The sequence below is a fragment of the Danio aesculapii genome, chromosome 22 (assembly GCF_903798145.1).
Source record: "Danio aesculapii chromosome 22, fDanAes4.1, whole genome shotgun sequence".
NCBI lineage: Eukaryota > Metazoa > Chordata > Actinopteri > Cypriniformes > Danionidae > Danio > Danio aesculapii.
The window spans coordinates 35,713,991-35,729,653 of record NC_079456.1 but is presented as its reverse complement, the minus strand read 5'-3'; the positions used below and the strand labels follow the sequence as shown (position 1 = coordinate 35,729,653).

Here is a 15,663-nt window from a genome sequence, read left to right as displayed (position 1 = left end):
TATATATATATATATATATATATATATATATATATATATATATATATATATATATAAGAATATCTAAAAAATTGCTCAAATAGTGCCACTGTACAAAAATAAGTAACTAAATAAAAGCAAGCCTGATTATTATAATCCCAATCCAGCTTTTTTTCAGATAATTCTTACAACCCCTTGTTTTCATCCAGGAATAAACTAAATGAAAACCCAACGCAACTTTAGAGGACAAGAAACATAAAATGTAAGGCTTTGCTTCTGATCAAAACACATCCTAAGATTGCGGCTACACATAAAATACATGACAGTCTAAATAAATTAATCCGTCAAATTGAGTAAAACACGATTGCTCTGTGCAAAAGTAAACGCACCCTCTAAAACAATATGCTGCACATATGGCCAGAGGGAGGAAAACACTCACACACCATATTGACCATTGAGGAAAGCCTGAAGATCTGCTTTTGTGTGTTTTTATGGCACTCTTGAAGAACTCTTGTGCTGTTTTATGTGTTAGTGTGTGTGTGTGTGTGTGTGTGTGTGTCTTTCAGAATCACTTCGCTTTTCTTTCCCACCCCGCAAATTCACGGCTAATTAAATCTAATTAGAGGAGGGCTGTCATAAATCTTTGACAATGCCTTCTGGATCACCCACAAAGCGGCTCGGCTTTTCTGCCGTCTTTTCACTGTTGATTAGCATGATGGTGTTTCTTCCCGTTCCTGCGCTCATGAATTCACAGCAACACATTCATATCTATTAGCCGTATGGACAGTGACAGTTATCAGTTCCTCAACAGCTTTTTTTTTCTCATTTCATTTGTTTCTCCTATATTTTCACAGTATTTCCAGCGTTGTGCGTGTGACATTTGCAGTAAAAAATGGAAACAAAAATTCAATAATAGTGTAGATGTTAACAGTATATTGAAATATCTGTTTATATTTTATTGAACAACTAAACACAGGGATTAAGATATTATATATTTGATTATATATTTCTATATATATTACATATTTTTACATGACTGAAATAAACATGCGTTATGGATGTGACGAAAAAAGATGCGACAGAAATATAATTTTAAGTACAGTAATGTAATTTTGTCAATACTGTGACGTCATTCGCAATAATCAGTACTGAAATAACAATTCCAGCATTATACGTGTGACGTGCAATAAAGGAACATAAATTCAACAATAATGTAGATTTTAACATTATATTGGAATATCTGTTAATATTTTCAGAAACAACTAACTAGAGAGTTAAACGATCAGAAAACTATCGATTTATAAATGTGTTTTATATATTAAATGAGGGAAATAAACATGCGTTATGGATGTGACCAAAAAAATATTATAAAAACTGTGACGTCACACACAATAATCGGTATTGAGATGGTAATTCCAGCGTTATGCGTGTGATATTTGCGGTAAAAAATGCATAAAACATAAATTTAGCAATAATGTAAATGTTAACAGCATATTTGAACATCTGTTTATATTTTCAGAAACAACTAACTAGAGGGTTAAGCAATCTGAAAACTATTAATCTGTAATTTTAAATGAGGGAAATAAACATGCGTTATGGATGTGACCAAAACAATATGCGACACAAATATCAATTTAAGTACAGTAATGTAATTTTGTGAATACTGTGACGTCACTCGCAATAATCAGTACTGAAATAACAATTCCAGCGTTATGCGTGTGACGTGCAATAAATAAAGGAACATAAATTCAACAATAATGTAGATTTTAACATTATATTGGAATATCTGTTAATATTTTCAGAAACAACTAACTAGAGAGTTAAACGATCAGAAAACTATTAATCTGTAATTTTAAATGAGGGAAATAAACATGCGTTATGGATGTGACCAAAAAATATGCGACACAAATATTATTTTAAGTACAGTAATGTAATTTTTGTGAATACTGTGACGTCACTCGCAATAATCGGTACTGAAATAACAATTCCAGCGTTATGCGTGTGACGTGCAATAAATAATGGAACATAAATTCAACAATAATGTAGATTTTAACATTATATTGAAATATCTGTTTATATTTTTTCAGAAACAACTAACTATAGAGTCAAGCGATCAGAAAACTATCAACCTATAAATGTGTTTTAAATATTAAATGAGGGAAATAAACATTTCCCTCACATCCACACAAATGGATGTGACCAAAAAAAAATGATAAAAACTGTGACGTCACACACAATAATCAGTATTGAGATCGTAATTCCAGCGTTATGCGTGTGACATTCGCAATAAAAGTGGAAACGTAAACTCGACAGTACACTGAAAAAAAAGATTCATAGTTGATTTATTAGTTTTGCTATTTTTTTAAGGTAAGTGACTGTAAATAATTTACTTGTGCTCAATTTAAACAAACAAATTGAGTTTAAATGTAATTTGTTTGTTTAATTTCAGCCCATATGTGTGAAATAGTTTCTTTCAGTGTAATGTAAATGTTAACAGTATATTATATCTGTGTATCTTCTGCAAAATAACTAACTAGACAGTTAAAAGATCAGAAAACTGTCAATCTGTAAACGTGCTTTATATTTTAAAATGAAGGAAATAAGCGTGTTATGCATGTGACTGAACAAAGTATGCAAGTTTACAGTGTAAAATATACTTTACAGAGGCTAAACAGCACAAGCCAAAAGAAATAATGCTAATCAAGAGGATTAAAGTTGTCTCTTTATAGAACCAATAATATTTATTTTATGATCATTTTATGAGGAAAAGGCTTCGTTATGCATGTGACATTACGAAATTTTCTGTCACATGCATAAATCTTGATTTTGGTAAATCAAACTAAATTGTTTGAAATTGTTGACAGAGATGATTTTGAGTATTTTTACCATATTGTTGTTGTTGTTGTTGTTGAAAACTTGATATTTTTCATGGCGAGGTTGACGTTTGCATGCACTTGTTGGCCTGTTGTTTCCTGGGACTGACTGTATTTTTCTGTTTTTGTGTCTGCAGAAACACTGATGGACACCAAATGGGCCACAACTGAGCTGGCCTGGACTTCACATCCTGAGACTGGGGTGAGCTGTTTTTACCTCTGCCTTTTACACACTGCTTTTACAGTAGATTAACCGCTAATTCAATCAAAATAAAGCAGAAAGGGGGAATCTCAACAAGGTCATATTTTGCCATAAACTGAACTGAAAGAATGGTAAGAATGCACAGTATGTCTGATAATATTTGTTCTTCTGGAGAAAGTCTTATTTGTTTTATTTTGGCTAGAATAAAAGCAGTTTTTAATTTTTTAAAAACAATTTTACGGTCAATATTATTAGCCCCTTTAAGCTATATTTGTTTCGATAGTCTCCAGAACAAACCATCGTTATACAGTAACTTGCTTAATTACCCTAACCTGCCTAGTTAACCTAATTACCCTAGTTAAGCCTTTAAATGTCACTTTAAGCTGTATAGAAGTGTCTTGAAGAATATCTAGTCTAATATTATTTACTGTCATTATGGCAAAGAGAAAATAAATCAGTTATTAGAGATGAGTTATTAAAACTATTATGTTTAGAAATGTGTTGAAAAAAATCCGTTAAACAGAAATTGAGGGAAAAAATAAACAGGCGGGCTAATAATTCTGACTTCAACTGTATATATATATATATATATATATATATATATATATATATATATTTTAATATATATATTTTGTCTATCATCTTCTGTTTGGAATATAATAATCAATATATTTGATTTACTTTAAATTATTTATTTATTTTATGTTTTGTTTACCTCGCTAATTTTTGATTTATTTGTTTGCTTGTTTGTCTGTTAGTTTGTTTGTTTGTTTGTTTGCAGTTAAGCACACCACCAATATTTTCCCCTTGGTGCTTTTGTAAAAATTTTTAATTGAATTAATTTTTATTTAATTTTATTTAATTTTATTTTTTATAAATCCCACAGAAAAATATAGGAGTTAATTTTATTTATATACTAATAAAAAATATAGTTTATTTATTATTTCTTTATTTTATTTACTTATTCATAATTCGTTAATGACTCTCTTTTTACATTAAAGTCAGCATAAAATGTCATTAAAATTACAAATCTATTTATTTTATTTTATTTTATTTTATTCAAATTTTTCCTAAAACTACAATGAGTGTTGTGGAATAGTTTCAGGACATTTTTGGGATAATAATAATAATAATAATAATAATAATAATAATAATAATAATAATAATAATAATTATTATTATTATTATAATTATAATACACTTTCTCAGTGATGGGTTGCAGCTGGAAAACATGTGCTGGATAAGTTGGCGGTTCATTCCGCTGTGGTGACTCCAGATTAATAAAGGGACTAAGCCGAAAAGAAAATGAATGAAAGAATGAATAATAATCCACTTCAAATGTAGACTACTATATGAGGATGATTGACAGGGCATGTAACTAAGCAACGGAATAGTTGATTAATGACAAAGTAGTTTGCCCCAAATCTTGCCCACTCTTCAGATACACACTCAACAGTATATGCAAGAAAAAGAGACACACTTTCAGAGTGCAGTACAAGTATGTGAATTGGGATGCAGCATGAGACTGAACAGAAGTAGGAAATGCAGCAATGTATATATATATGTGTGTGTGTGTGTGTGTGTGTGTGCGTGTGTGTGTGTGTTATGAAAGATATACGGAGTGAAGGATACTTGTGCTGTGTTTGCCAAAAGCTTGTGGGCAGAGATTTGACTTTTGGAGAATGAATGTAACACAGCGAGGGTGAAATTTGATCCGGCCATTGACTTTATCTGATCAAACTCACAGCTTCCTGTGTTTAACACTCTAGAGCTGAGCACCACTGCAACTGGACTGGGTACACGTGCTGCAGATTGTTAATTTATCATTATCATTATTAATATAGACTGTAAAAGCAGTCGTTTTCCATATGTTGTGATTCATAATTTTTTTTCCCATTTATTTATGCATTTGAATTGCATTATGGGAGCTTGATCTTTACTTCCAATGACTTTTTACCTTGAACATTTGGAAAAAGAGACTTTTTTAAAAACATGTTTAACAGCCCTGCAATAAACTGCCAGTACATTTACTGTTATTTTAACATTTATTTCTCTTTATATTATTTCTTATACACTATATTATTATCTCAAACCACTAAAATGTCAATAAAAGCTCCTTTGTTAAACTGAATTGAGTTGAATTTTCAACATCAAAACTCGACACAGATCAACATCCCATAATGCAAATCACAATCGTAAATAAACCAAACTGTCCCTTTAAGGCTGATTTGTAATTTTAGTTAATTTTATTTTATGATAATTATGCAAACTGTGATTTAAAAAATCACTGTGATTAATGGATTGCAATTGTTTAAGTAAGGTTTATAAATAAAATTAAATTAATTAAAAAGTAATTAAATAAAAAATAAATAAATAAAATAAAAAAATAAATAAAACAAAATTAATCAAACTTAATTTATATTACATAAAAAGCAGGGAAGAACTAAAAAATTAAACATATCATAATTAAACAAAACAATAAATAAAAAATCAAATAAATTAATTAAATTAAATTAAATAAGAAATGAATAAAGATAAAACAAAACAAAATAAAAAAACTGATAAAATCAAATAAAAAACACAAAACAATAAAATAAAATAAATATTTAATTAAGCAAAAAGCAGAGAACTAAAGAATTAAACGTATAACAAACTAAATTAAAACAATACATAAAAAGACAAAATAAATAAATTAAATAAATAAAATTAAATAAATAAATAAAACAAAACAAAAAACTAATAAAATTCAAGAAAAAAAAAACAAAACAGTAAAAATCAAATAAATATTAAGTTTAGTAAAAAGCAGATAACTAAAGAATTAAAAATATATACTACATTTAAATAAATAATAAATAAAAAAATTAATTAATTAAATATGAATAAATAAATAAAACTAAATTTGTATTAAATAAAAAGCAGGGAAGAACTAAAGAATTAAACATATAATAAACTAAATAAAATAAATAAATAAATAAATAAAACACAATAAAAACAAATTAAATTTAATTTTAAAAACAAAAATACACAATAAACAGACAATAAAGTAAAATAGTACTAAATTAAGTAAAAAACAGAGAAAACTAAAGAAATAAACGCATAAAAAACTAAAATAAAACAATAAATAAAAACAAAATATGTTTGAAAAAATGTTTTTCAAAGTTGTCACAGAAGAATGGGTGCTGTACAATAGTTTTAGCACATGTTTGAGGATGTTGACTACTGTACAATGTATCCGATATCTCCGTGTAGTTTGTGAATTGTGACGCAGCATTATTTGTTGGTTCTTCACCTCCTCTATATATTCTAGTTCTCCATGTGTGCCCCATTCCTGCCCCCGTCCTCAGCTGTTGCCTCTTCACCCCCTCCCCAAAACCACTTTTTACTTCCAAGTAACTTAGCACCAATGCCCTGCCACACAATAAAAGCCCCAAAAACACAACTCACCCGACGTTTCACCTTCACCGTGCATATATTATTATTATAAATCTGCCGCCTCTGTCCCGTTAAAGCAGTAAATTTGCTGTACAATGGGCTGCAGCTCTGCCCCTTTACACCCCAACAGATGCCTCCATTCAGGACAAACATTTGCCAGGTTTTTTCTCCTTCTGCTCTCTGTCATGTTTTAAAGCTATATACATTTCAGGCCTGCTGTATTTTAGGACAGACAGGGGGAAATGCGGCACCAGAGAGTCCTCGCCTTGCATTTCACTGTGGTCAGGAGAGTTTTTTAAAAAGCTTTACGTTGTTGTTGTTGAAATATATTGTTCCTGCTGCTGTAAATCAGGCTAAAGGATTTCACTTTTCATAATAAAATGATCCCAAAAAATGTAATCATTAAATTAAATACAAATACTAACTAACTAACTAACTAACTAAATAAATAAATAAATAAAAACTTTTTTGACTAAAACGATGCCAATTTTTTAAAATTAAATTTAAAAAACAAACTAACTAAATAAATGAGATTATTTGTGAATTTTTTGTGAATGTTCTAAAATGATACAAAAAAATGTAATTAAATAAAAAAAATAACGAAATAAATAAATAATGTGTGAACATTTTTGACTAAAATGATACAAAATGTTTTTATTAAATAAAAAAAAACTAACTAACTAACTAACTAACTAACTAACTAAATAAATAAATAAATGAGATTATTTATGAAATTTTTTGACTAAAATGATACCAAAGTATTAAATTAAATTAAAAAACAAACTAACTAAATGAATAAATAAATAAATATTGTGTGAACATTTTTGACTAAAATAATACCAAAAATGAAATGAAATGAAAAAAAAACAAACAAAATAAATAAATAAATGAGTAAATAAATGAGAATATTTGTGCACATTTTTGACTAAAATGACACCAAAAAATATATATAATTAAATTAAAATAAATTAAAAATCAAACTAACTAAATGAATGAATGAATAAATAAATTAATGAGAATATTTTGCACATTTGTGACTAAAATGATACCAAATTTTTTTTTATTAAATTAAATTAAAATTAAAAAACAAACTAACTAAATAAATGAATGAATAAATAAATAAATAAATAGATAAATAAATGAGAATATTTGTGCACATTCATTCATTCATTTTCTTTTCAGCTTAGTCCCTTTATTAATTAGTCCCTTTATTAATCACTGTCACCACAGTGGAATGAACCACCAACTTATCCAGCAAGTTTTACACAGCAGATGCCCTACCAGCTGCAACCCATCACTGGGAATTATTATTATTATTATTATTATTATTATTATTATTATTATTATTATTATTATTATTATTATTATTATATGTATTAAATACAATCACATACTTTATTTTAATTTTGAATAATTTTGTGAATGAATTTAAATGATGTTTATTTACTTTTTTTTAGTGATGCAAAAGTGGGAGGTATACAAAAATTAATTTGGTCAAAATAAAAAATTGTATTTAATTTTTTTATTTGTTTATTTATCTATTCATTACTTCAATTGTTTACTTATTCATTTGTTTTGATTTGTTTGTCTATCTATCTATTTATTTATTTATTTGTTTGTTTGTCTATTAATTTATCTATTTATTTATTTGTTTGTCTATTAATTTATCTATTTATTTATTTGTTTGTCTATTAATTTATCTATTTATTTATTTGTTTGTCTATTAATTTATCTATTTATTTGTTTGTTTTAGATTTTGTCACCGGCATATATGGTAGCCTCTGTATCTCTCTTTGCGCTTGTATCTAATTTCGTGTGACACCGAGTTCAATGGTATGTCGCACCCAGAAAACTGAAACGGGAACTGTGCCCAGATAATAAAAACAGGGACAAAAAACGTTGGACCAAATCCCAGTCTGACTCAGCAGGCTGTTTTCTCTTCTCATTTAATCTTCCGTGAAGGAAAAGTCATTATCCTGACACCTGTAACCCGCAAAATAAACACAGATAAATACAGACTGTAATGACATTAAGGAAACATAAACACAGCAACCTGCTGTAGCTTAAACCTGACCTGCTAATTCGCAAAACAACGATGAATAAAAACAACACGTACGTATTTATAAATGAATCACACGAGCCATCGTTACACAGCAGTGTTTTATGCCCAATGAATCGAAGAAATGCTGTAAAAAAGCTATTCATCGTAAAGCTGAAGTCTATTTGTTTATTTATTTATTCATTTATTTAGTTAATTAATCATATATTTATTGTGTATTTTTATTGTATTTATTGTATTTGTATTTATTTATGTTTTTATGTATGTATTCATGTATTATGTATTTGTTTTTGTATTCATTTTATTTTTATTTATTTATTTGCATTTTTATTTATTAATTTTATTATTTAATCATTTATATTTTTTATTTATGTTTTTATGTATTTATTTGTGTTTTTGTTTGTATTTTTATTTCTTTATATATGTATTTATTTACTTATTCATTTATTTATTTAATTATATATTTATTTTTTGTGCATTTATTTATTTATTTAATTAATTTATTTGTATTTTTATTTATTTATTATTTTATGTTTTTATTTATTTATTATTTTATTTATTTATTTATTTATTTATTTATTTATCCATACATGTATTATGTATTTATTTGTGTATTCATTTTGTTTTTTGTGGATTTATTTATTTATATATTTATTTAATTTATTTATTTGTATTTTTATTTATTTATTATTTTATGTTTTTATTTATTTATTTATTTATTTATCCATACATGTATTATGTATTTATTTTTGTATTCATTTTGTTTTTTGTGGATTTATTTATTTATTTATTTAATTAATTTATTTGTATTTTATTTATTTATTATTTTATGTTTTTATTTATTTATTTAATTTATTTATTTGTATTTTTATTTATTTATTTATTTATCCATACATGTATTATGTATTTATTTTTGTATTCATTTTGTTTTTTGTGGATTTATTTATTTATTTTTATGAGTTTGACCCACTGGCTTAATTGGCCATTATCCATATCCAATGAATTGAAGATATGCAGTAAAAAAACGCAATAAATATGTTTTTTGGGCTGTACAATATTGCACAAATCCTATCTTGCAATATTACATTTCTTATGTGCTAAATACTGCGATATGAACACAGTTTCAGTTTGAACAGATTTATTTGACAGTTTTCTGGGTAGTCTAACAGTATTCAGGTGCAGACATTGAATAATCACAATGCAAAAAAAATGCTTATCGAATCTCGATATACATCTTAAATTCTTTGAACAAGTAAAAATATTTTCACCTTTAGAAGAACTGTGCCGTTTTGGAGACTGTCGCTTTAAATTCAAGTTAGATTGTGCTCTTTTTCAAAAGAGGGCGGAGCTACAATTGCCTGTGTGTCAGCAAAATGGCAGATTCAAAAACAAGACTGGCGTACTATGCTAATGAGAGAGAGATCGTCACAAATAGGCAGGGCTTTCCCCCTCTGATGACATCATACAAAGTGAAATGTCAATCAAAGTGTTTCTACAGACTGTTTTGACCAAGTCTGATTATAACAAATAAAATGAGTACGTTTGTAACATCAGAAGCTGGATATAAACACTGACGGTTGCCACACAACTGTGTTTAAACCCCTTATAAAAGTGATTTCTGCATGATAGGTCCCCTTTAAAACATGGGGTAAGTAAAATAGTCCTGTTTTCACTTTGAAATGTAGATATTTGGACTAGAAACGAGACAAAATTTCTAAGAAAGACAACTTTTTCCCCATATAAATAATTAAATATAATTCTTCTCTATTACACCTTCAAACATCACAATGTTTTGTGCATGAATAAACTCTCTTAAAATGGTCAGTCACAGGCCTTTAAAGCTCATGCAATTATAATTAAACCTAGCAGTGACTCTATGAATCTCATAGGTTCTTCTCGACTATAATTCAGACTCAACATTGCATATCTTGCGATGTAACTACTGCGCACATTGCGATATCAATGCTGAAACGATACACTGTGCAGCCCTAGTTCTCATATCAAAGTTTAACAGGCATAAATAACTCAAAGCAAGCCATCTGTAGTCTGAAAATGAGCCTAGCGGAAATGAACCGAGCATCAATTGCTGCGTGCAAGAAGAGTCGTCTCCAGTGCAATGTGTGGTCCGCTTTTTCATTCCCATCTTCCCCCTGCAGTCAGCAATTTATTCCACTGAACTAAATGCCCATTTACGCCCCATTCTTTCTCCCGTCCCATTGACCTGATGCTTATTATTGATCTCCATAGCTCTGGCTCAGAGACTGTGATAAAGCAGAGAGTTCTGGAAGCCCCGTCTCCCTGGGGCCCATCTGGATGAATGGCCTTTCTGCACAACATCCATATCTCTGTGTTAATTAAAGACTTCACCTCTTCACAAACACTACGCTACTCTCTCAACAAATCTCTTGATGCCACAATGTTTTCTTTTCCCCTTTTTGCAGTAATTGATCCTTTAGCGTACTCTTTTTTTTTTTTTATTTATGCTATTTGTTTAAGAAAACCAAGGTCTCTGGTTGGCTTTCTTAATGGTCAAAGTAGTGGTTTACCCTTAGAGAATGTTAAAGGAACACTCCTGTTGTTGTCATTTTACACCTTCTGTCGAGTTAAACAGTTATTAATGAATATAATCAACCATTCTCTGGGTCTGGCAGCAGCAATTTTAGATTAGCTTAGCATAAATCATTGAATCGGATTAGACCATTAGCATCTATTCTAAAGATTCCAAAAAAGATTGACTACTTTCGACAGCAGGGGCGCCGTTAAGGGTGTAGGAGGAGTTAGGAGGATTCCCAGAGTTACTATTAGGAGGCCCAGTCTTCAATCAGCGACGCCCCAGCTTACCTATATTTAATGTGACTGTTTTGTGGTTATGTCTTGTACTAAGACTGACAGAAAATAAAAAGTTGTTATTATACTCTAGTTGAATTATACTCTCATTCTGGCATAATAATCAAGAAACTTTGCTGCCGTACCATGGCTGTAATGATATTACACAAAGCCTGAAAATAGTCTACATCTAGGGAACAGTGCTGCCTTATATCAAAGTCTTATGTTGAATTTTTTGAGCTAATGCTAATGGTCTAATTTGATTCAATGAGCTATGCTAAGCTAAGCTAAAAGTGCTGCCGTCAGACCTGCAGATTTACTGAATGGATAAAAAAAATGGTTAGGAGTAAGTATGATTCCCAAAGTTACTATTAGGGGGCCCAGTCTTCAATCCTCCTGCACTTTACAATGCGATACACTACACTTTAGTTCGCGACAAGGCACCGTCTCCACCTCCCCACTGCTGTCATAGGGCCTGAATCAGTGGCACCCTAGCTTTCCTATTTAAAGTATGACACTTCTGTAGTTACATCGTGTACTAACTGACAGAAAAAGAACAGTTATATTCTAGATTGATATGGCTAGGAATTATACTCTCATTCTGGCGTAATAATCAAGAAACGTTGCTGCCGTACCATGGCTGCAGTGTTATTACGCAGAGCATAAAAATAGTCCCCACCTATGTAACTGTGCTGCCTAATATCATTGTGATGTTCAAACTCTTACTAGAATTTTTGAAATAAGATGCTAAGGGTCTAATTGGACCTTTAAACAGTCTATAAGAGTTGTTATAAAAAAGTGATTGATAAATAAAATATTGTCTGTCAATAGAAGGAGTCAGCTTTGAATTTGCTTAGTGGGCTGATCACACTGAACATGCTTTTACGTTCCAAAAACGTGAGACGCACCACTCCTTTTTTGTTGACAAGAAAAAAAAGAAGTGCGATGTGCTTTTTGTATCGCTAGGCAAGCACTGAATCAGCTGCGTATTGTGCGCGAGTGTTGCTGTTGATGTTGTTATAATTGTATTATGTAGTAATTTTGCGATGTTCGAGATTTGTAAAGTTATACAGTTCCAGATAACTCAAAACAGCAACCACTAGTCTCTCCTCCATCTTTAAAAGTCTCTGTAGTCGTCTTGACAATGCAAACACTGCTGTCACCTCAATGGAAACCCTGCCGATGCTTTCATTTGATTGGAGAATGAAAAAGACGCGACTGACGTAACACGCTTTTTCCGCACAGAGTTGACTTTTATTTCAAATGCGAGCGCACAATGCACAATGGCAAGAACGCGAGGCGCAGCAGAGCGCATAAGCAGCACGCAAAATACTTGCTGTTGTTAGTAAATCATTCAAAATGGCGCCTCTGGTGTTCGGTGTTATCTGCCCTTAATGAGTGGTTATATATTTATTTATTTGCTAGTTGCAAAACAACTTGATAAAAGTAACTCATTTGCATAGCAATAATGTTGCCCACAACATCAGAACACTCTGAAATTAATTTCCAACATGGGAAGACCAGTCAAAAAAAAGACTGACCAATCAGAGCAGAGTTGGATTATGGAAGGAAGGGTTTTTCCTAGACATTTAGCATCGAATTGATTCAAATGAATCGTACCGAAATCATTGTAAAATTATCGCAATATTAAAGCAGTTATGTTTTCTGGCTTTAGATGTATTTCATGTAGGGGACTGCAACACAATATTAGTATCCTTTAAACGACCACATGACCTTGTCTTTAATGTGAATAGGACACAATCTGTAATTCATTTAGTAACATTTAAATTCTTTAAATCCTTGTTACGTAATACGGTGTTGCTCATTTCATCTCAAATAGCATCATTTCCATTCAAAGCATCTGTTTGCTGACACCATGACCTGTATACACCTTATAAACACGCTAACGTAAAACTCTTTTATTAGCACAATAGCAATCATCTCCTTGAAGAAACAGCTCACTGGTATTTTCAAAAGGCGTAAAACTCGTAATTGCGGCAGATAAGAAAGAAGCGGCTTAGGTAGAGGATGAAGCGTAGCTTGTTGATCTGCATGAATACAATGTAATCATGATGGTTTAATTGAACTGTAATTGATTGTGAAGTGATGCAGAGAGTACTCCACGCTCTAGGTATGAGGTAAACATCCACTCGTTGTTTTATTCAATGGAGTTCTGACACTCCATGCTAATTTTGATGAATTTGCCCAGGAAGGTTTCCTCATTGAACTGGTGAATGCAGATGAAAGACCAGCATGCCGCTAGCCACTTAATGACACCACGCACGATGTGTAATTGAAAAAAAAAAAGGCACAAAAGCAAAAAGCACAAAATTTAATTTCCCCTCTTTCATTCACTCGTTTTCTCGGCTTGCTCCCTCGGTTATATTGTTTCTTAGCTGCGGTGCGTAGGGCTTTAGCACAGAAAGAGCAATTTATTGCCTGCCGTACCTCCGCAGCATACACCTCAGATTTCTAAAGCCCTGGATAACATCACAATGAGAATGCTTCATTTATAATACTGACAATATTGCGTATTGTGCAACACTTTAGATAAAACATCTGTTATTGCTATCGTTCCCTAGAATAATCCTTGCATGCAGTGTATATAACGGACATTGTCAAGGCGAACTTGTGTGTTGTTTCATATCTGTGACTTACAATACTCTCTTTTTTTAATGCAGTGGGAGGAAGTTAGCGGTTACGATGATGCCATGAACCCCATTCGAACGTACCAAGTGTGCAACGTTCGTGAACTTAACCAGAACAATTGGCTTCGCAGCGACTTCATCCCTCGGAAGGACGTTCTCCGCGTTTACGTGGAGATGAAGTTCACTGTGAGAGACTGCAATAGCATTCCCAACATTCCAGGATCATGTAAAGAGACCTTCAATCTGTTCTACTATGAGTCCGACTCGGATTCAGCCACCGCCACCAGTCCATTTTGGATGGAGAACCCTTACGTTAAGGTGGACACCATTGCTCCGGATGAGAGCTTCTCTATGTTGGAATCTGGTCGGGTCAACACCAAGATCCGCAGCTTTGGTCCACTTTCCAAGGCTGGCTTTTATTTGGCTTTCCAGGACTTGGGCGCCTGCATGTCTTTAATCTCCGTCCGGGCTTTCTACAAGAAGTGTTCCACAACCATTGCCAATTTTGCCGTCTTCCCAGAAACAGCCACTGGCGCTGAGGCCACGTCACTAGTCATTGCCCCTGGGACTTGCGTACCAAACGCTCTGGAGGTTTCTGTCCCTCTTAAACTCTACTGCAATGGAGACGGAGAATGGATGGTTCCTGTGGGTTCCTGCACTTGCATGGCTGGGTTTGAGCCTGCAGTTAAGGAGACACAGTGTCAAGGTGAGTGCTGATATATATATTTTTAATCTCTCTCGCTGTGCAGTATTTCTTATCTTACAGTATCACATTAAGCCATATGGACAAATCACAGTGTTTTTTATTGAGGTGTTTAGCCCAAAAGCAAATTTGGTTATTCGACCTCGATTTTAGCATTGCAAAGTAATGAATAAGTAAAACAGTCAGTATGTCTATCAGAGTGGAACATTTTGCTGAGAGAAAGAAGCAGTCTTGATGAAAAACATATCAGGTTCGGACTGAGGTGAATTAAGCCAGCGTGTAACATAGCCGCAGTGAAAGTGAGCAGAGTAGACAGCCGGAGGTCAAGGGTCAAATGGAGAGCTGGGAGTGAGAGGAGACCGGAATCGATTTGCGGACCAAGGGCAAGGACTGCAGTGAAACATTAATGAAGAGCACGAGATGGAGAAAGAAAAGTAATCCTGACAGTCAAGGCACCAGAAGTGAAAGGTCACAAAAGAGACGGCTGGTTTCAACACATTATAAGAACTACAAAGACAAAGCCTCCGGTGTAAACAAGGGAAATTGAACAGCAAATTATTTGTGAGGAGTTTTAGCAGTGTTTGAAGACTGCATTACTATAATTGTTCATACTGAGGGATTGGGAGTTAAAGGAAAACTTTTTGTTCGGAAATGGGCCCATTTTACAAGTCACCTAGAATTAAACATGTAACTACTGCACTGCGTAATATTATTGTGCCATTGTATGGCAGCAAAATTCCTAGACTTTTACACCAGAATGAGAGTATAGTTTCTAAACACATTGACCTAGAAAATAGCAACTTTTTATTTTGTGTCTGTCTTAGTACACAATGTAAGCCATGATGGGTAAGGCCCAATTTGGTCGGGGTTACACCCCCACTCTTGTACAAGAAGTGCACTGGGATTTCTAATGACCACAGAGAGTCAGGACCTCAGTTTAG

The 15,663-nt window shown here is 31.8% G+C and overlaps 1 protein-coding gene across 6 annotated transcripts in view; it reads left to right on the top strand.

Moving 5' to 3' along the window:
• LOC130216718 (ephrin type-B receptor 3-like) overlaps window positions 1-15,663 on the top strand; it is a 79,625-nt gene that overhangs the window by 42,266 nt on the left and 21,696 nt on the right. For all 6 annotated transcript variants that reach the window (XM_056448606.1, XM_056448603.1, XM_056448601.1 and 3 more), the window contains exons 2-3: window positions 2,990-3,054; window positions 14,053-14,725. In XM_056448606.1, the coding sequence (XP_056304581.1) occupies window positions 2,990-3,054; window positions 14,053-14,725 (738 nt within the window). The remainder of the gene's footprint in view (window positions 1-2,989; window positions 3,055-14,052; window positions 14,726-15,663) is intronic.